Raw genomic sequence first — 21,639 nt, 5'->3', positions numbered from 1 at the left:
TGGGATGGGCAGACAGGAGGAGCTGGCCTCTGCTCCCACAGAGCCCTGGTCAGCTAGAGATTTGGCAGGTATGTAGCAGCCCACAGTAATGGGATTGGTAAAAGTCATAGAATATGTTCACTAACACAGAATGATTTGCTGTGTCAGGGAGGTGTCTGTCAACACAAAATTTTATCTGGAATGGTGAATTTGGGAACAGTTTTTACTATGTGGAATAACAAAAAGAAACAAGTAACCGCTGTTATTTATTTCGCTAAATCAATCCATCTTTTTTGCTCCATATGAGATTCAGCATTGTTAGCAGACTTTAAAAGTCACATCAGGGAACACTGAAGAATGGTCCTGTCATAGAGATGAAGGACAGTGTAATATCCCTTGCCCACACTTTCCAGAGAAGCAGTGATAAGGGATGGAATAACAGAAATCCTTGTAACTGGAGAAACCATGCTGAAGGTTAAGTGGTGAAGACAGAGGGGATAAAATAGGTTTGAAAGAGTAATTGTCAGATTTTGTTCTTTACATTTTGGCAAAATAGTCCTAGGTAAAAGAAAGGGAAAATGTGATTTGTCAAGAAGACTGACACTACATTTCATGTTCCTGATCTTTTAAAATAAAAGACACTAATTTATCTCTTTAAGGTAGCACTCATCCTATCCATACTATTAAAATCCTCTTATAGGATGTCTGTGATTAAATAACAGTAATTCTTCCAAATTAATGACCAGATCCTGCAAATCCTTAACTGCCTTCTTTTGTAAGTACTAATCACATGAGTTTGCAGAACTGAACCCTGTGGCCAGATATTCAGCTCATGTAATAGTGGTGTATTTCTATTGAACTAAATAAAGCTAAGCAAGTTTACACCAGCTAAAGACATGGTACATCATTTCTCATCTTGCATTCTCTGAGCTTCTTTGGCAGATTAAAAGGGTGGGAAGACCCAGGTTTCATCATAAGAGCTGTTAAATCATGTACTATTTTAAACAAAGGAAAGCTCTTTTTAAAATGTCTTGTTGATGAACACACGCAAGAATAATTACAGTATAACAATCAGTCCATCACAGTTGAATGTGGTCTTTCATGAAACCATTTTCCCAGGTTTGTAAACAGCTTCAAACAGCATACTTTTCAAGCATGTACAAATTAGAGTAAAGGCAGATTAGAGGAATTGAAAGGTACAATATTGTACATAGTAATTTAATCCTTGCTGTTGACCAGAGTTTGAAACTCATAAAAATTGAGACTTTGTAAGAAAGAAAGAAAGAAGTTGCTACATTTTAGCAATTGTTACAGGAGATACACCATATTCCCCTATCTATTGTATCCTTGTATGCAAGGTAAAGAGTATGAGTTTTATTAGTAGTAACTGTTTATTTTAATCTTTTTATTTAACTTTATTTGTTCTGAAGAGAATTCTGAAATCTCCATCTCTACTTAGCAACCATCTTCACGGCTATAGTGTTGCCCTGATCCAACAAAGGACTAAAGAGCCTGATCTCACTGAAATCAGTGGCAAAATCCCATTGGCTTCAGTGATGCAGAGCAAGCCCTTAGAACATATGCTTCAAGTTAAACATGTGAGTAGTCCCATGTTTAAAGTTAAGCACCTGCTTAAGTGCATTCCTGGATCAGGGCCACAATGAGCAGGAGCTTGCAAGATCAATTCAAGACCAAGGTGTTTCTCTGCTTATCACTTCTCCCTCACCTCCCCTCTGCCCCCCAGAATTCTAGTATTTGAGCGTCATACAAAGATTCATAAAATTATGCCAAGCACCCTCTGACACCCAGGGAAGCTTTATTCCCCCCCTCCCCCGCCCCATTACAGGTAGGGAACTGAGGCACAGGGACACTAAGGGTATGTCTACACTGCAATAAAAACCCACAGCTGGCCAGTGCCAACTGAGTCAGGCTTGCGGTGCTCGGGCAAAGAGGTCACTTAATTATAGTGTAGACATTCAGGGTTGATCCAAACTCTTGGACACTCTCACCTTGTAAGTGGGGGGCAGACGTCCATGCAGGTACTCCATAGAGAAGGCATCCAGTGACCATATAAATGGCCTGGGAAAGAACTTTTAAAGAAGGTGCTGATTAAAGGAACAGAACAGGAGGGAGGAGGTTGAGGCTTCTATGAATGGTATGGCAGGGAGCCAACCACCCCTTTCTTATAGCCCACCTTAAATCTTCTACAAGGATGGTAGAGGGGTCGATGGTAAGGTCCCAGCCATGGAATGGCTGGGGTACCTGGATGAAAAATGAAGGGAGGGCTGGTGGAAGCCTCATGGACAGCTATTGAATGAATGTGGAGTTGGCTGCAATGTACTCTTTTAACTGCTGGGTAGTCCCAGACATCTAATAATAAAGTTACGTCCTGATTAAATCCATATCAAGAGTCTCCTGTCCTTCTTTTCAGTAGAGCCAGACAAAGTGCTGTTGGTGTAATAGGAGGTAAAGTTTGAAATTCTAGAGAAATGAGAAGTGAATTGAACCTGCAATGGAAATTGCTGCTATCAGTCAGTTTCTATTCCATATTCTCAGGAAAACGCTGCTGAATGTAGAAGATGCTAGGATCACTGATTAAATGGGATGCTACAGTGCCAGGGGCTAGAACTGGGCTTGCTGGTCCCTCAGGTCAGAGTTGCAACTGTCAGACTTCACTGCTTGATACCCAGCTGAAAGTGGCAGAAAGAGAGCAGTATGAAAAATGCTGCAGGCACCGTCAGGGGAATTTGTAAGAACTACCTGACTAAACTTCAGGCATGACAGACAGTGCACTCCTTAGGGAAGCAATCCTATTCTCTTGTCATGAGTCAGTAGACCCAGATTTCCCCAGCTTGCCTCATGATTCATGCCAATGGGGCCTATCATAATGGCCAGAATACTGAGGAACAACATAATGTCAGTTTATCCAGGGAGCTGCAGTGTGAGTAGAAGGGTCTAGCTTTGTAATCTCCACAAGAAGAGTTTTACCAAGTGCAAAGAAAACAAATGTTTAGCAATTAGTTCTAGTCTTCTATTTGTGAAATTATAATTAATTACCCCATTACCTAACCCTAAGAGATTTATATGTTGCATATAAAACTATAATAATGGCATGTAAACCTTATGTTAGAAATACTGTATTTGTCTTCTAGTCTAAGAAATGTGGTTTGAATTCTGATTAGCACTGTGAATTATGAAGTTGTCAATGTATGCAATACAGTGTAGTTCTAGGACAATGGCCTTCATGTGCTGCAGGGATCATCAGTGCAGCTCTCAAGAGCACAAAAGCAAATGTCACTACTGAATTTCTAATTCGTGTTGTTTCACTTCATTTAGAGTTGGGAATTGACCCATCAGAAAGAGTGAATGTAAAAATCCCATTGAAAACTAAAACAAGATATGATTATCATAAAATCTTAGTTAACTTGAATCTCAGTTTTACAAAATAGCAGCAAAATTCATACCCTGATTCCTCTTGGGTTACTGCACCAGGGTGCATCGGTCATTCTCCTAGTACCGTGAATATATTTCACTTCAGATATCCAAAGGATAAAGTGAAGACACTTCCACATTATTGGAAGCCATGTGCTGTGCTTTACGTGTTAGTACTGTATAAATGAAAATGTTACTTTAGGTATATACAAGGTAGGGCACTTTCAGATTAGCTTAGCACTTACCTGTTGGTGCTAAGCTATTTTGGATCTTTTGATAGACTAGCTGTTTCCTTTGACCACTGTATACTGGTCCACATTTTAGTTAACAATGAAAAAATTGACCTGACTTTTTGGTTAAAACACAAAGTGAAATCAAACCCTAGTTTCCTTTGGAGTTCAAAAAGTTCTAATCAGCATTTTCCTCTAGTTTCTCATATCTATTGTGTACACTTAGTTGCTTCCAACCACAAATGGCAGTGAAAGTTCCAAAATGTCAGAAGAAATGCTGTTCTTTCAGTATTCCCAGCTCAATCTGAATCAAAATGCTGGAAACTGAGATAGGAATTAAGAGAAGAGCACCTTTTCTCAGGAGATTTCTGGCTAAATTGTGTAGACATAAAAGTTAGTAAAATGTTCAAACTGTTGGGGGCTTATCCAGACTGATTTTTGGGGGGTGAGGGGAGGTTATTTCTCACTAGTCTTAATGTGGTAGCATACAAAACTTAAACCCAATGGTCCAAATTCACAGCTGGAGTGAATGACCTTGGTCACTGAGTGAAGTGAATGGAGTCATACCAGGTTACACCACTGAGGATTTGGCCCAATGAGTCTAGTCACTGGATGTAGGGTAATGTATTATTTAGTTAAATTCATTCTGGTGTCTGGTTGCCAATTGACAAATGCAATGTGAAACTTATTGGCTGACTACATTAAAAAATATTCTGCAAAGCTAGTCAAGGCTGTAGTTCATCAGCAATTAATAAATGAATATCTGAAAGATTTAAAGGAAGCAGGGGTTATCTATTTTTCACAGCAATAAAAAGTACGAAGGAAAAAACATTAAGATCTTTTTAGGTTATACAGAAGGCATGCAATATCTTAACACCTTTTCTTGAAGGAGTTAAGAGAGATGAATAATATCTTTGAAGAAATATATTTAGCATGCAGGGATCTTATTAACAGGTAAAAGTGATGAAATTTTGAGGAAAGCGTTTAGAACATTCTTGGTGAAAACATGTTGATTAATAAACATAAGAGAGGGAAGATGCATATTAATTTGTTTATATATGAGAGGTTTCTAGCTCATTAAAACTCTTCTGAGTATTTAACTAGTGAAGCAATAGATAAAGGTAGACATTGGCTTTAATCTCATTGAGGGCTCCAATATGAAAAAAAAGATTATTGCTAAATATGTGTAATAGCTCCACTAATGATGTGTTTTGCATACATAGTTAATTCACTACAAATGCAGGCCAGCATAGTGCTGTTCTGTGATGGAAATTTGGGTTCATTTCTCATCCCAATCTCTCATTGTTTGTGCCAGTGTGAGTGGAGAGAGTGTTGATTCTCTAAGCAGCATCCTTTGATCAAGTAGCAGCTAGTCTTCTTCTGCTTTGCATGCAGCCATATATCCCTGGGCTATGATCTTATCAGATCAGAAGGTTGCTCTTGTCCAGATGTTGGTTTGGAGACCCAAGGGAAAACCCAGGTGTGTGTGAGACTCAGTTTTCATATGTTTAGCCTCTGAATCTTTACGGAACAAGTGTCCTAAAGTGGTATCTTGTGCTGCTTTCATCTTTTGGATGAAATATAAAACCAAAGCCTTGACTCTTTGTGATCATTAAAGAAACTATATCATATTTGCAAGAACTAGAAGTATTTGCTTCAGGTCCTAACCGGATTGCTTGTTGATTAATTGCATTCTGTCTAACTGATTGAAAAAAAGAGACGAATAAAGAAATTACTTTTAAAAATCAATGTTTTTCTGTATAAAAACTCTCCTTGGGAAGAAGTTTGTCATTTACTGGAAAGTTTCCCTTTAAAATTACCTTCTGCTTTATATATTTGCTTTACTTTTCAATGTCTCTTACTTTAAAAGTGCTAGCACAAATATAAGAAAGTGAATGTATTAACTAACATACTTCTAAATTCTGTAAAAGCAATTTGACATCATGGAGGTTCTTTATTAACATTTGTTTCTCAATTTTCGTCTTTTCATTTAAACATATTTAAAGGTTTTTGTTATACTCTCTCTTTTTATCTGTCTTGTATTGTATCTTCTATTGTTTTCTTTATCAAAGATACTTCTTTCTTCTGTGATTAATGATTGCTCTGATTTAAAAAAATCAAAATATAATAATCAAATCTGTTTTTATTCTCCTTTCACACTGTCCTAGCAGTGTGTATATATTCACAAGGATATAATACAGAACTGTGTATCAGTTTCTTCTTTTTGACGGTAATATGCATAAATAGTACATCAGAATCATATGGATATTTTTACAGATCCAATGCGTGGGCCACGAAAACTAGAGGTTTTGGAGATCAAATCCCGGCAAATCACTATTCGTTGGGAGCCATTTGGATACAATGTGACACGTTGCCATCGATATAACCTCACAGTCCATTACCGCTACCAAGCTGGAGGGCAAGAGCAAGTCAGAGAGGAAGTAAGCTGGGATACAGAAAGTTCACACCCGCAGCACACGATTACCAATCTGTCACCCTACACAAACGTCAGTGTAAAACTGGTTCTCATGAATCCGGAAGGACGAAAAGAAAGCGAAGAACTTGTAGTACAAACTGATGAAGATGGTAAGTTTTTACATTTACTACTTTGAACAAATATATTAAAAAATATATTCAGCTTCCAACCATTAGATCTCATTATGCCCTTTTTTACTAGATTACTATCAGAAATCTCTTCCATATGGGCAGTTATATACCATGGTCAAGTCAATTCTCTACCTTCTGTTTGATAAACTAAAGAGATTTTCTTGTGTCTCATTATAAGGAATGTTTTCCAGATCTCAAAATAATTTTTGAAACTCTTTTCTGAACACTTTCCAATTTTTCAACATCCTCTTTGAAATGTAGACACCAGAATTGGACATAACAGTCTTGCTAATGCCCTGAGCAGAAGTAATGCCATCTTCTTAATCCTACTTGATATTACCCTGCTTGCTTCCAAGGACTGCATTAATTCTCTTTGCTACAGCATGCCACTGGCAGCTCATGTTTAGCTGTTATCTACCATAACGCCTACATTCTTTTCAGTGTCACCGTACTCCAGGATACAGTTTTGCACCCTATAAGTGTGACCTGCATTCTTTGTTCCTAGATGTAGAACCTTGTTTTTGGCTCTATTAAAGTGCGATTTGGCAACTGACCCAGAAAGCTTTGTATAACTGATCTGTCCTATCATTATTTACCACACAATTAATTTGTGTGCCATCTGCAAATTTTTAATGCAGTGATTTTTATTTTTTTTGAGATTATAAATATTACAAACTGCTATTGCACTGGGCCAGAAACAGATATCTATAAGACTTCTCTGGAAGCACCCCTTTTTAATTATGATTTCCCATTTATGATTAATTTTTGAGATCTACCAGTTAACCAGTTTTTAGCTATTCAATGTTGTAAGAGTCCGGGGCTGCGGTTTGTCCCTCTCAGGCACGGCGGGGAGCCAGGGCATCTCCCTACAGGCAGCAATCCATCCAGGGCCTAGACCCCTCAGCGGGAGCTGAGAAAACAAATGGTCTTTAAACAAGACAGAGTCCCGGCCTGTCAGCAGGGGCCGGGTAAGCACGGAGTCTATAGGCCCGGCCCTGAGGCAGGGCGGGGCAGTAGCAGTTCAAGCTCAGCTCCTTCAGCAAGGGGCTGAGCAAACACAGTATCTAAGCCCAGGCCCTTGGGCAGGGCGGGGCAATAAGCAGTTCAGGCTCAGCTCGTTCAGCAAGGGGCTGAGCAAACACAGAGTCTCTAGGCCCGGCCCTGGAGCAGGGCGGGGCAGTAGCAGTTCAAGCTCAGCTCCTTCAGCAAGCGGCTGAGCAAACACAGTATCTAGGCCCAGGCCCTTGGGCAGGGCGGGGCAATAGCAGTTCAAGCAGTGAGTCTATAAGGCCCAAGCCCTGGCTCAGGGTGGGCAACCAACAGGTACAGAGCTCAGACTCTCAGGCAGAGGCTGTGCAGCGGTTTAAGCCGTAAGTCTATAAAGGAAGGCCTCCTCAGGCCAGGGAGAGGGGGAGTCTGCCACCCTTGGAGGGGTGGCAGGGGGAACGCAGGCCTCCCACTCCACTGCGTTCCAGCCCGGGGCCCTAGCAGCGGCCAAGATTCGCTGCTGTCAGTGGGGATCCTGGCCGCAACACACTGACATGGGTTCAGGCTCTTTGGGAGCCAAACCAGGGTCGGCTACCCCCAGGCCACTTCTGACCTCCCCCTCTCTAGGTAGCTGTCCTTCACCGGCGTCATCTGGCGGGTCCCAGACCATGGATTCCTCAGGATACCGGGCGTAGGGGAGCTCAGGCCGCTCCTCAGGATACCGGGCGTAGGGGAGCTCAGGCCGCTCCTCTGGATACCGAGCGTAGGGGAGCTGAGGCCAGCGTTCCTCCGGGTAGTGAGCACGGGGCAGGCTGGGCCCAGCGGGAGCTCGGGTCCTAGCGTCTGTCCTCTCCGGCAGTCAACGGCCAACTGAGTGCTGAGGCTGGGCTTTTAGACTTCCTGTCCTGCCCCTTGACTTCCAGGGGGCGGGGACAGGCGGTAGCTCCGCCCACTGAGGCACCTGTGCTGGCTTGTCCCTCTCAGGCGCGGCGGGGAGCCAGGGCGCCTCCCTACAAATGTATGCTACGCTGATTTTGTATAGTGCTATTTTTAAATCAGACTTATGAAAGGCACATGCAATTCTACGTATATAATGTCAACATAGTTATCTCTATCAACCAGACTTCTTATCTCATCAAAAATTATATCAAGTTTGTTTGACAAGCCCTATTTTTCCATTAAACTGTGTTGATTGGCATTAATTATGTAACATTCTTTAATTCTTTACTGATTGTGTCCCATATTAGCCATTCTGTGATTTGCCCGGGATTAGCAGCCTATAGTTACCCAAGTCATTCAGTTTACTCTTTTTAGGTATTGACATAACATTTACTGATTTCCAGTCCTTTAGAACTTACCCAGTGTTCCAAGACTTGTTAAAAATCAGCACCTAAGATTGAGAGAGCTTTTTGGCCAATTCTTTTAATCATTGGTGTCATATGAAGACTGCAATTATCATGACTCTATTTGTTGTTATAGTATTTGTGCATGCATTTTTGTGAATACAGTTCTAAAAACATGGCCCTAGAATGCATAGAGAGAGATCGATAGACATTTGCAGTAAGCTCTAGTAGCTACTCTGTATAAATCCATCCATAATGCAACAGGGAATATCATTAGCCCAAATCATTATCATTGTACTGCTCTGTGGTGCATTTTTAAAAGAGACACAAGATTGTTTCCCATATTTCCATTTACATGAATAGCTTGCCTTTTAACAGTGGAACGCTAAAACATTTTTTCTGGCCAATCAGTTGTTCACTGCAGAATTGCAAAAGTCCACTTATTTCTCAAGAGAATATGGCTGTTCAGGGATGACTTATTCTGTTGTCTTGAAGTAAAGCCCCTATTTTTCTTGCAGTCAGGATACTTTACATATTCTGAAGACCAAAAAATTAGATATATTTGCTATTTCCAAATATTCTTAGTTAGAAACAACAATAGCAGAAGACTGAAAGGTTCAGATCCTACCAAACCAAATCAAACACGTAGATAACTATAATTATGTCAAGAAAGTTTTAGTGTTTGTGTAGATCAAGGTAATTCCTTAAATCTAAAAACCAAGACCCCACCCCTACTAATTTATTGCCCTCGAAAAGCCAAAACACTATACTATCTTTTTATTGATTGCTGCATGTCTCGGCAAAGACAGGAACTGGAGGAAACAGAATTTAAACCATTTCAAAATGTACAATTACCATGATATAGAATAGCCCATAAAAGCCCTGCTCCTAGAAATTGTTCTGGAAAAACTTGAAGTTTGGATCTACCGTAATTGCAAAGAATACACTCCTTTTTCTTTTAGATACATTACTCATGCCCCAAAAAGAGACTAAAAAGGGAGAATCCTTTAGTTTAAGGATGAAATGACCCTTTTTCTTATGCAGCCATTTTTACATCATGTTATTTAATGTGTTATTTGACAAGGTTCAGCACTCTTTGATGTTCTGTTACAAATAACTTATTGATGAGAAGGCGTAGAAGAAAGGTTTGTATCTACACTGAATTACACTGTGCCATGCATGTTGATTTTGCAAGATATTTTTACATGCACCTGCATATTGGAGTATAGGAGCAAGTTTTTACCTTGCAAAAGTAGTTGTGTTCCAATACCTAATAATTTTCAATTTACAAAGAGTCATGCATGTCATAGAAATTGGAGTTAGGGCTTGTCCACAGAGACTGTGTGTGGCAAGCCACTGTAGCCTGCTGTGCATTAAGGTGCTGTGTGGACCCTGTTACTGCACACTAAAAGTTTCATAGGGCACTCTGCCAAAGTGGGTATGAAACTTTTATTATGTAGTACCAAGGTTCACTCCTCAACTTAGTGTGTAGTAAACTAGTGCTCTATGCTCATAAACTCTCAAGGTTGGAAGGGATCTCAGGAGGTCATCTAGTCCAACCCCCTGCTCAAAGCAGGCCCAATCCCCAGACAGATTTTTGCCCCAGATCCCTAAATGGGCCCCTTAAGGATTGAACTCACAACCCTGGGTTTAGCAGGCCAATGCTCAAACCACTGAGCTGTCCCTCTCCTGCCCCCACTGTGGGTTGCCATGCACTAACTCGCCATATGGACAAAGTCTTAGAAAAGACATACTCCTCTAGTCCATCTTTCTGCCAATACGGGACCATTCCTTACAGTGTGTTTTTTAGTCAAATTCAGTTTTAAATGACCCAATAGAAATGGCTTCTGCCATTTCCTTTGGGAGAGTATGCCACAATCTAATATAATTAATTAATTATGAAATAGGATCATCTCAAATTTTCCTTTTCTTGCTTTAATCCCATTACTCTTAATTAACCCCTCAAAACATAATTTATCCCTCTCCTTAGGGTTTACACTCTTCAGACGTTTGTAGATGGTGGTCAGACTGATTTTCTTTACTCATAATTTAGCCAAGCTATGTTTAGTTCTCATCTCTCAGTCACTTTGAATCCAGATCTTAATCAGTTTTGGTGCTGTTCTCCAAGTTCCCTCCACTTTGTCAGCGGACTTCAGATAGTGAGCTGCCTATACTGAAGTCAGCATTATATAGATATAGTCTTGCCAGTTCATATCATATAGGGGCAAACAAATTGAGAAACCTTCTGTGGCCTCAGAGTCCATCTTTGCAGTAGAACCTGAACAGTTCTTCTGTGTAAGGGATGGATTTGAGGAAGCATGGGGTAGCCTTCATGGAGTGGAGTCCTTTTCCACACAAGCTTCCAATCTGGCAGTGTGCAGGGATGGGAAGGATTAGTGGATAGCTTGACCAAGCATGAGGAGGAGTTAGGGGATTAATTGCTAAACAAATTATCCCTTTATTTCCCTGTTAGGGAAGACTGAAAAAAAATACTTCAGTCATTGGGTATATAGCCTCCACCTTCTATCCTCATGTATCTGGTCAGTGCCTAGCACAGCTACTTAGTTTGGACTCTGGATGTGCTACATAGAGGAGTGCGTATACCCCGTGTAAATTTTCCTGCTTGAAATACTGTGTTCTGGGTGTTCTACTAAGGCGAGTGTGGGAAAGCAAACTGCTACAGAGGTAGGAGGAGACAATATTAGATACCTGACACTTCTGATAATGCTGATTCTTCAGTCATGGGTGTCTCATGCAATAAGAGGCCTTAAGAAAGGTGCCAGGTCTTCAGATTGTCATCATCACTGTTTCCTACTGCCCACTCTATGTAAGGCTTCAGTCCTAATGACAGCCAGCATCGTTGTCCAAATACCATGTGTAACACTGTAGCCCTTATACAGGCTAATTACAGTACCTTAATCTACTACAACACTACCTTATACCTCAGTATATTTATATATGTTATAGATGAGTGTTTCATATATTTCTAGTTTAGGAAATTTGTAGGATAGTGGCTAAGGAAGAGGTCCTGAAAATTGACTTGTAAACAAGACACTTCACTTAAATCCTAGCAAAAAAGCCAAATTCCCCACCTTTTTCATCAATGACATTTTACTGGAAAAGCCTTATGTTCTGTGCTGTTTCTCTGTTTTAGACTGTTGTGTTCTGCAAGTGGCACATATGTTTATACTTCTTCCTTAACAGCTGTATCCATTAACAGTCGAACACCTCATTGATAATGTTAGCTTCGTTCTGTAGGGAAGAGATAGTGACTGTTATTTCCTAACAGGCACGTAATCTGTTATACCCCTGTTATAGCCAGGGAGAAAGAGAGAAGAGAAAAGGGTTGCCCAGAATCTGTTTAACAATTTGCCAAAGAGTATTTATATCTGCAGAATGTAAACTGCTATACTCAACAGGGGATTGAAACCTGGTGAACGGGTATCATGCCCAGAGAATGTAAATGTTAGTTTGAGCATCTCTATATGCTACTTTCCAAAACAGTACTTTTTTCTTTTCTTTCCTTTTCATTAGTCCCAAGTGCTGTACCACTTGAATCAATCCAAGGAAGTACTTTTGAGGAGAAGATTTTTCTTCAGTGGAGAGAGCCAGTGCAAACATATGGTGTGATCACTTTGTATGAGGTAGATATTTTTTATATGGTTTCTCAAACGCACATTTTTTATCATGGTTTCATTTTTACCTACAATTTTGATTCATTGGCATCCTGTGGATAAATGTATTTTCTTGAAAATGTTTGTAGATTTCAGAGCCCAGTGTCTCGTAAAAAAGTGTGTAGTAGGTATACAACAAATTGTGTTGTGCTTGGTTGATTGTCCATACTGCATGTCGGACTGAGGCACATGAAGAGGCAGTGTGGTCTAGTGAACTGGGCATTGGACTAGGAATCAAAAGACCTGGATTCTGTCCGTAGCTGCCACCAACCTGCTCTGTGCCCTTATGCACCTCACCTGTCTATGGCTCTAATCCCACCCTCCCATCCCACTGTTATCGGTCTTGCCTATTTCAGTTGTAAGCTCTAGGGGCTGAATATTAGTTATATTTGGTGCTTATTTATTTTGTCCCTGCTACAGTAAAGCAATTAAACATGTGCTTAAGTCCCATTGACTTCAGTCCTCAAGCCCTTTGTCAAATTGGGGCGACAGTTGATAAGAGATTTAGAAATGAGAGGAAAGACACTAAATAAGTTTACAATATTACCTAGGCTGAAAAGAAACACACTTTAAAATACTGTATTTCTTTGAGAAATTTGGCCATGTCTTGTACATTTACAGGAAACGATGCAAAAATTAAAAGAGCATAATTGGTATAAGATAATTAAAAATGAAAATGATGATTGAGTTTATTAAAAATGCAGATATTTCTTTGAAAATGGTCCCCGTTAGAACACAAGCTGACAACACAAATAAAATCTAATGCAGGAGAAAATTACAGGAACTGAGGATGGCACTGGGTTACTATACCTGAGGTTGCCTCTTGCTAACCTTGTGAGATATATTGTTCTATTTAGTAATATAGATCAAATATTTGAATGATACAAGGGTAGATCTTAGAGTGAATTGTTAAAAAGAAAAAAATGGAAGAGATAATAGTAATGACAGTCATCTTCACATTTATGTGGGACTCATTTCAGGAAGCCTATTGTAGTAGAAAGAAGCAGGCGCAATTTAAAAAAAATAAGCTAGCATTTTTTAATGCAAATTCAACAAAATTACATGTTGTTAGGTTTCTAAAAATTGCTGTTCTTCCTCATATGGAACCTTTGCCTGAATACCTTTCAGAAAAACTGACAAAGGACTGCACAGATTAAGCTGTCAGACAGTAATCATTGTTAAACCTCTTACCTGACCTTACTTCTGAATTAGTATTGAAATGCTTAAGAGAGAGAGAGAGAAAGAGAAAGATACAGTAAAAGAAAAGAGTTAATTTAAATGCTACGCTATTGATGCTGTTTTGCAGGCTGTGTTATTATGAAAGGTTATGATAATGTATGGCTTGGTTTTGGTAGAACTAACTTTCATAATGTCGCAAACTAGACAATTACACATCTTCCTCAATGATCAGAAAGTTTTAATTGATACATATTTTAGTATCTTTGCTGATTTTCAACCTGACTGGTACAGAAAGATGTATCGTCAAACTTTCTGCCTAAAAACACACAGACATAACCTTATTGCTGACTAATTTGTGCCCCGTGGCGTAGCTCTCTCCTTAATACATGCACGTAACTTACATCAACTGTAATAGGAGTTGAATAGGTGCGTTCATTGAAAGGAGAATAATAGACCAACTCTGAACTTGTGATGTTAATGGGAAATTTCGAGCTTTTGCATTTCAAAACAACTTAGAATTCTAACAATGAAAACAAAATAGATCAAAGAAAATAAAATATTAATATCTTTCCGTGCTTGATTGAAGACTCCTATTTACTTGCCTGGGTCTAGTTCAGTGGCTCTCCAGCCTGTTGTTTATGAGTCTGAGATGTGATACTCTGGATTTTTATCATCACAAAGTGGTCTGTTCCTTAGAGGCACTCAGTGGATCACAGGAGAGCACTGTGCCTGATGTAGTGGTTAAGAAAGGTTTCTTAACCCACTTCTGGGGCAAAGGGAAAAACCACACAAAGTTATCCTCTTCTTAGATGCCAGTGAGAGGGGAAGAGACTGGAACTCCCACTATAAACAACAGGACAGAGAGAAAGTACAGTGTAGATGAATAAGATCTTCATTATTCATCAGGCTTTTATGTAGTTGGAGATAAGTAATGTCTTCAAAAATACTGTAGAACCTCAGAGTTACTAACACCTTGGAAACTGAGGTTGCTTGTAACTCTGAAATGTTCGTAACTCTGAACAAAACATTGTGGGTTATTCTTTCAAAAGTTTACAACTGCACATTGACTTAATACACCTTTGAAACTTTACTATGCAGAAGAAAAATGCTGCTTTCCCTTAATTTTTTTAGTAGCTTATGTTTGAAACAGAACTGTACTGTATTTGCTTCTTTTATTTATTTATTTTTTGGACTCTGCTACTGCTCGATTGTGTACTTCTGGATCCAGTCGAGGTGTGGGGTTAACTGTTCAGTTCGTAACTCTGGTGTTTGTAGTTCTAAGGTTTTACTGTAAAACAAACCTGAATCTGCCTTTAAACTAGGTAAAACAATCTGCAACTTCCAGGTAGCCACTTATATTTCTGGGGGAGAAAACTGTGGAATGAAAATATCATGGGTCCAGTTCACCACTTGTGTAATTAGTGCAAATCCACTGATTTCAACACTGTTTGAAACTCAGAACCTCAGTGAGTAAGAGACAGAATTTGGAGGACAAAATGGTTCTAACATGTGTAGACATGCCTATATAAAGCTCTTTTTATTTCCGCCCCATTTCCCACCATTACCAACATCAGTGCAGCAGTGCAGTTGGTGGCAATGAAAGGAGTACTACCTGTATGCAGGATTCTAACCAGCCCACCAGCATTTTAAGCAAGGTTACTTAAACCTGGTAAGAGTGAAAAATTGCTGTCACTCCTTTTTCCATGTTAACCTTCCCACTGCTGCTGCCATCTGTAAAGGTGCCCTGGTCTCAGCAGTGTTGGGAGAATTTTCAGAAAAAAAAAATCTTGAGTAGGTAAAGCTTTACTGAATGATAGCAGGAGTGTAATGTAAATACTGCGAGAACAAATGTATGCTTAGTTTCCTCAAGCAAGTCACTTTTTGTTAAATGAACAAGTTGTTTATGAGCTGTGAAAGAGCTTGTTTTTGTAGTGCATTCTCCTGGTAGCTAATCTAGTACAATAAACATAATTTGTTGGTCTCTAAGGTGCCACAAGTACTCCTGTTCTTTTTGCATAATTAATAGCTATAGCTCTACCACAGGGGTCACAGAATCTGTGACCTCCTGTGTATTTTAAATAAAACTGGGCCGAGTCATGGGGAAATCCAACTAAGAACCACCATATCTGGTGGCTCTACCACTCTCTCTGGCTGCCCACAGGCTCTGTGGGAAGAGGTTTTTTTAGATCAGTCCTTGCTCAGGGAATTTCAGGAGACTAGAAGTCCTGACGAAAGTGTATCCAAGTTTTTTCGGGGGCACTAATGCCTGTCCTCAGCATTTTATTGACACTAGGCTAGATGTATTATGTAAAATTACATTTTTCACTGATTCGGAGATTTTAGGAAATTATCGATATTTAACCGCAATTGGAAGGATTAGTATTGTACCTGAGTGAGTGCCAGTTCCCCATCTATAAAAATTTAGATAATACCTCACAGAGATATTCTGAGCATAAATACATTAAACATTGTGAAGTGATTTGTGAGCTACTGATGAAAAGAACTATATAAGGAATAATATTATTATTATGTATTGTATCTGTCATTCAGGCCCTTGATTAATATACACAGCATACACTTTCTCTTCATGTTTCTATCTAAATATTCCTTCAGATAGATAAGTATAATAATGTGCTATAAATATAAAAATGTCAATTTTCGCTGTATATAACAACAGCGCTGGAGTTATGTATAAATCTACTTATTTAAAAGCAAAAAAGAGGGGAATCAATTTTACATTTTAATTTTTTTTAATGAGTTCCTTGTTTTTAAATTATCCTGTTGTTGCTGTAGGTCATAGATGTTAAGTTACCAGGTAGAAACACTGCACAGTACTTTGCTGTTTTAATGAAAACAAGTAACAGTATTTGAAAGGAAGGAATGAAAATTGAGGGATATGTTTTGCTGATATTTAACATATTTTTTCCCAGAATGGGAATCTGAGTTTCATGCAATGCAATCACAAACTGAAGAATTACAATGCAGCAATTATAAGACATGAGCTCCAGACGAAGCATGTGTCACCCACTTTGTGGAGCATTCACTTAAAACTGCCCTTGTCATCTTGTGAGGCTAATCTTATTCAGTGCAAAGTGTAATTATATTTAGACAGCTTAGAAATGAGGCTACACCTTTGTCACTTGCGTATCTGTTTTTGCTAGTTGTGTTTTTTTTTGTTGTTATTGAAAACCAACAGTAATATGGTTTCAGAAAAATGACATTGTGAAAGCCAGCAACTTAAAGGTATTAACTTAAGCCTGAACCCATCCTTTTACAGTTGTAATCTAGCTGCCTTTAAGTCCCTGTATCTATAAAAGTAATAACTCATAACAGTTTTGGCTGAGTTCCTGTGTCCCTTCATTGGATTCAGGATTTGAAAAGTATAAGGTAGGAAGATTGTTTATCATAAAATGTCTGACAGCGCATACATCAGAAGGGTTTATGGGATAAAGATACAATCTTTGTCCGTCTGCTCAAGATATTTTATAACTTTCTTATTCTTTTGCAGATCACCTACAAGGCTGTCAGTTCCTTTGACCCAGAAATAGATTTATCGAATCAAAGTGGACGAGTTTTGAAGCTAGGAAATGAAACTCATTACCTTTTTTTTGGACTGTATCCTGGGACCACCTATTCTTTTACCATTAGAGCCAGCACAGCCAAAGGATTTGGACCTCCAATCACAAACCAATTCACAACTAAAATCTCAGGTATTATATTAAAGTAATTATTATTTCTGTTTCCTTACTATGGTAACCATTATTTTCTTTGTTATTCATCTCTCTTTTAAAGCTTTACAGGCAGTTTGTCAGAAAGATAAGATCAGTTTTCTTCCTTGAAAGTGCCAGACAAACTGATATATATTTATGTATTTGAATAATTTTCGGGTGCTTGAAGATCTGTTAGAGGATACAGTTGTTGAATTCTGCTTCAAAACCATGCAACTTATCACCCAAGAAAATGAGATTTATATGCCTTTGGAGTCAGTCCCAGCTGTTGCAAAATTTTGCATAGAGTTTTTTGGACATGAATCTGAGACGGTTTCATTCAGAGCTCATTCAGCCTCAACATGATTCTAAATTAGTACAGTAGCAGTGCTGGAAAATCTCTTTAATGTGGCATGAACAATTGAGAGTACAGCAGAAATGCTCCATGTCTAGCACTCGCTTAGGAAATATAGTGAGTTGCCACGCTGCACGCATTCCTAACAGGCATATTGACTGAGGCAGATTTGAAACTGCATTAGACAAGAACATCAGGACCTGTGGTTTTCAGAGAGCGAGAAGACACAACTTCTCTAAAAGCCTATGCACAATCACTTAAAGCCTCCAAAGACTCAGGAACATTTTATTCCCTTCGTTGATGGAATGTGATCTTACTGCATGTTCTAAAACACCTATATAATTGATGACAAAATGTGTTCCAAATCTGTAGTGGAGGTGTCCTTATACTCAGCTTCTCTATCATGTTTCTGGGAATTAAACTGACAATCAGTAATGAACTGGAAGCGTGGTCTCAGACCAGTATTCATTCCCAAAAAATGCATTAGCTCTCTTTCCCCCCAACTTACCTTTTTGGAAAATATAAAGCAAGCTAATATGGGTACAGTGTGTTTCATCTTGTGTCCCCGTGACTCCTATTCTCCCGGATCGCATTGTAACTTTTTCATCTTTGTGGTAGAATGAACAGAGAGCAATGCAAAAGCATTAATCAGAAGCACAGGAATTTATATTTGGGGAAGGGCAATAAATGCAAGTTGGGCATTTTTGTTATTACTGTACCTCGTAATTGTAGGGATAAATTCATTGGATGATTATCAGCTAAAAAGCCTTGAACATAATAAGCACTGGAATGTAAAGCACTAGGGATCCAATTCCGCCACCCCACCTCTCATTGTCTGCAAGAAAACAACTGGACTGCTTGCATTGTAAGATATTGCTCAATGTGAATGAGGGTGGCAGAATCAGGCCCTATGAGAATAGAGAGAAAGAACAGAGTATTGGAAGAGGAGGGGAATCTAGAGCGGTAGGAACAGCACTGAAAGGTTAGGATATCTCCAGGGTCGGCAACCTTTCAGCAGTGGGGTGCCGAGGCTTCATTTATTCACTCTAATTTAAGGTTTCACATGCCAGTAATACATTTTAACATTTTTAGAAGGTCTCTTTCTGTAAGTCTATAATATAGAACAAAACTATACTTGTATGGAAAGTAACTAAGGTTTTTAAAATGTTTAAGACGCTTCACTTAAAATTAAATTAAAATGCAGAGCCCCCCGAACCAGTGACCAGGACCTGGGCAGTGTCAGTGCCACTGAAAATCAGCTCGCATGCCGCCTTTGGCACCCGTGCCATAGGTTGCCTATCCCTGGGATAGCTATTCTCTTTTAAATGGTGGTGAATCACCATGTAACTCCCATTAACATGAATGGGAATTATGCACATGCATTGAGGGTAAGATATGCCCCATGAAGCTGCACCAGTTGGTTCCATGAGTATATCAGATCTCCCCACACCACCAGCAATCGGCAGGATTTCTCCCCTTCCCCCTCTCCAATCTAGGTAGGGTTAGGCCTACCCCTGTTTTTTGGTGGGACACCAACAGAGAATGCCTCTCCCTGGGATTTTCACAGGAACCCAAGGGGCTTAGACACCCAGTCCCCGCTGAATTTTAAATAGGAGTTAAGCATCTATTTCCTTTAGGCTTCTTTAAAAATTCCAGCCTGAAGTGGTGTGGAGGTGGGGATGATTCAGTAGGTGACACTCTTCCCTCTGAGTCAGTCCTACACCAGTGTTCCAGTGTGAGGTTGGAGGACACTTTGTGCTGTGAGTACCCTTCTCTAGTGAGATGTAAAACCAAAGTGCTAAGATCTCCTAGGACTTTTTACAATTGGTCTGGCCAGTTTCCAATGTGTGTAATTACATTTTAATCTCTTAAATCTATACTGCATTTTCAGTAGAATAAGATATACTTAACTTCCCATCCTAATAGTGTTGTTATCACCGTTAAACAGTTGCCATGTTTCATCACAGAATTGGCTGTTTGTCAGTGATGGAAAAAGTGATTCCTGTGTAAATTTGTGGTGTTTTAGGCAGAGCTGGTAGCACCACCTACTAAAGTTGCCTGACACTTCCCATTATAAAACCCTGTTTTCAATTGCTTATAAGTTTGCCAAACTTCAACTGAGCAGGCTAAAATTTTCCATGCTGTCTGACTCAGGCTGGTTCTTTTATTATTTTTTATTTCAGCAAACATGGTTTAGCAATTTCCAGGAATAAAGTTAGGAAATAATACATTGTTTTGCTCAAGTTAAAATTACAAAATTCTGGCAACCACTGTGCTTAGTAAATTGAAATTTTGCAGGATGGGTGGCCTTTGTGTCAAAGATTTGCCTTTTACTGTGAAAATCCCTCCACATTTGGCCCAAGTTATAAGCCTTTGAAAAATCACAGTTCATACATGCACCATAGAGACCTGCTAGAATTTAGCAATTAAAGTCTCTAAAGATTCTGTCCTCACTGAGCATACTTGACTCTGTCATAGTTCCTTGTGCTAACCAAACTGCGCGTTCCCAAGGAGTAGCTGAGCATGCTCCAGCCCAGGCTATGGGGGGCTCAGAAAGACTTTCTATGTAATGTCTGCACCCAGCTGCTCCAGGTTAGGGTGGAGCCAAGCACTAGAACTGAGAACAGGAAGCCTGTCTCTCCTGTGCTCAGTGACCACACTGTTGACATCCAGACAGCATGGAAGAGAAAGCCATCTAATTTGAATGCAGAACGGACAAAACAGGAATGGGGGGAGGGAAAGGAGTAGATTGAGATTAGGAGTCTGGTGAGACTGGGGCTGGAGTGGAGTAAGAGAAACTAGGACTGGGAGTTGGGGAAATTGAGAGGCAGGGACTGGGACCAGTGAGAGAACTGGTAGTAGGGGACGGGGACCAAGAGGGGAACAATGAAATTAGACAAGGAGCTGGAGGGAGGAGAGAGTTTGGGACTGGTTGAGCAAAGAAATTGGTACTAGGACCAGTGTGTGTGGGGGGGGGCGCGAGACTGATGGTGAGGGGAGGACAGACACCAGGAATTGGGACGTGGCAGGAGAACTGGGACAAGAAGCCCTGAGGAGCAGAGGGGAAGGGAAAGACTGGATGAGAAGCCCAGGGAAGGAGTTTGGGAGCCTTTGAGTAGGGAGGGAGAAACAGATCTGACAAAGAGCCAAGAAGAGGAAACTGGGACTGACTGGGAACAAGGAGTTCGGGTAAATGGGGTGCAGGATTGGCCCTGACTGTGCAAAGAGACAGGCATTGGGTGTGGAGAAGATGACCAACTGGAACTTGGGGAAATTGGAACGCAGATGACAAGCCGGGAGGGGGAGTCTAGGGCTGACTGGGCAAGGAGACGGAGATGAGAAGCCTGAGGTGTGGAGGCTGGGGCTGGGGAGGCAAAGCGAATGAGACTCGGATACAGATCTAGGAGTGTGGAAATAATAAGACTTGGACACAGATAGGTTGGAGGGGAAGGGGAAGAAGAAGTGAAGGCTAGGGGAAATGCGCTGAAGAGTCTAGGTGCACTCCCTTCCAGAGTCTGGAATGGAGCTGATGGTTCCTGAGTCTCCCCATTTCTCTGCTGTCAACAACTATCTGTGAAAACCACTGGCAAAGTGTCCCATCCCCCTCCAGTGCTAATCCACAGAGAGGATGGCAACCTCCTGCTGCTATCAGTTACTTCATTAGGTCAAGTAGGAGAGATCTGTGTGGACCATCAGAGGGTTCCAGTTCTGCTGAAAGGCCACATGGGAACATGGGAGTCAGTATGATGCCACATGACTGAACTTCTGTTTTTTTTCAGTTTGCTTTTTTAAAACCTGGGAAATTACTGCATGACAAAACTATGCTAAAAGAACGTTAATAAGGTTGCAAAGTCAAGCTTTCAAAAGTTAGTAAATGCCAGAATTAAGAGTGCCTTTGCATCCTTAATTCAGCCCCCTTGTGTGTAAGCATTATGATATAGTCTTTAATTACATGATGAAGTACTATTTTTTGCACAAGACCCTTGCCTCATTCAGTGCATAATTGGACCTGTTCTAGGGATGAATCAGATGGCGTAATAATGGAGACTGTTACCTGTAAGACTCCTGCCTTATTTTTTGCAGAAGTTGGAAGGAGTGTAGTGAATGAGGTAAGGGATTGCATGCAGGAAGAGAATGGATGATCTC

General features: G+C 40.1%; 1 protein-coding gene across 7 annotated transcripts in view; it reads left to right on the top strand.

Annotated features, from left to right (window-relative positions):
- Window positions 1-21,639, top strand: part of PTPRM (protein tyrosine phosphatase receptor type M) — a 729,462-nt gene that overhangs the window by 389,647 nt on the left and 318,176 nt on the right. For all 7 annotated transcript variants that reach the window (XM_050942101.1, XM_050942100.1, XM_050942099.1 and 4 more), the window contains exons 8-10: window positions 5,919-6,227; window positions 12,113-12,222; window positions 16,940-17,141. In XM_050942101.1, coding sequence (XP_050798058.1) covers window positions 5,919-6,227; window positions 12,113-12,222; window positions 16,940-17,141 — 621 coding nt within the window. The remainder of the gene's footprint in view (window positions 1-5,918; window positions 6,228-12,112; window positions 12,223-16,939; window positions 17,142-21,639) is intronic.

This window comes from Gopherus flavomarginatus, chromosome 2 (assembly GCF_025201925.1).
Source record: "Gopherus flavomarginatus isolate rGopFla2 chromosome 2, rGopFla2.mat.asm, whole genome shotgun sequence".
Taxonomy (NCBI): Eukaryota; Metazoa; Chordata; order Testudines; family Testudinidae; genus Gopherus; species Gopherus flavomarginatus.
This window is presented reverse-complemented; position numbering and strand designations above follow the sequence as displayed.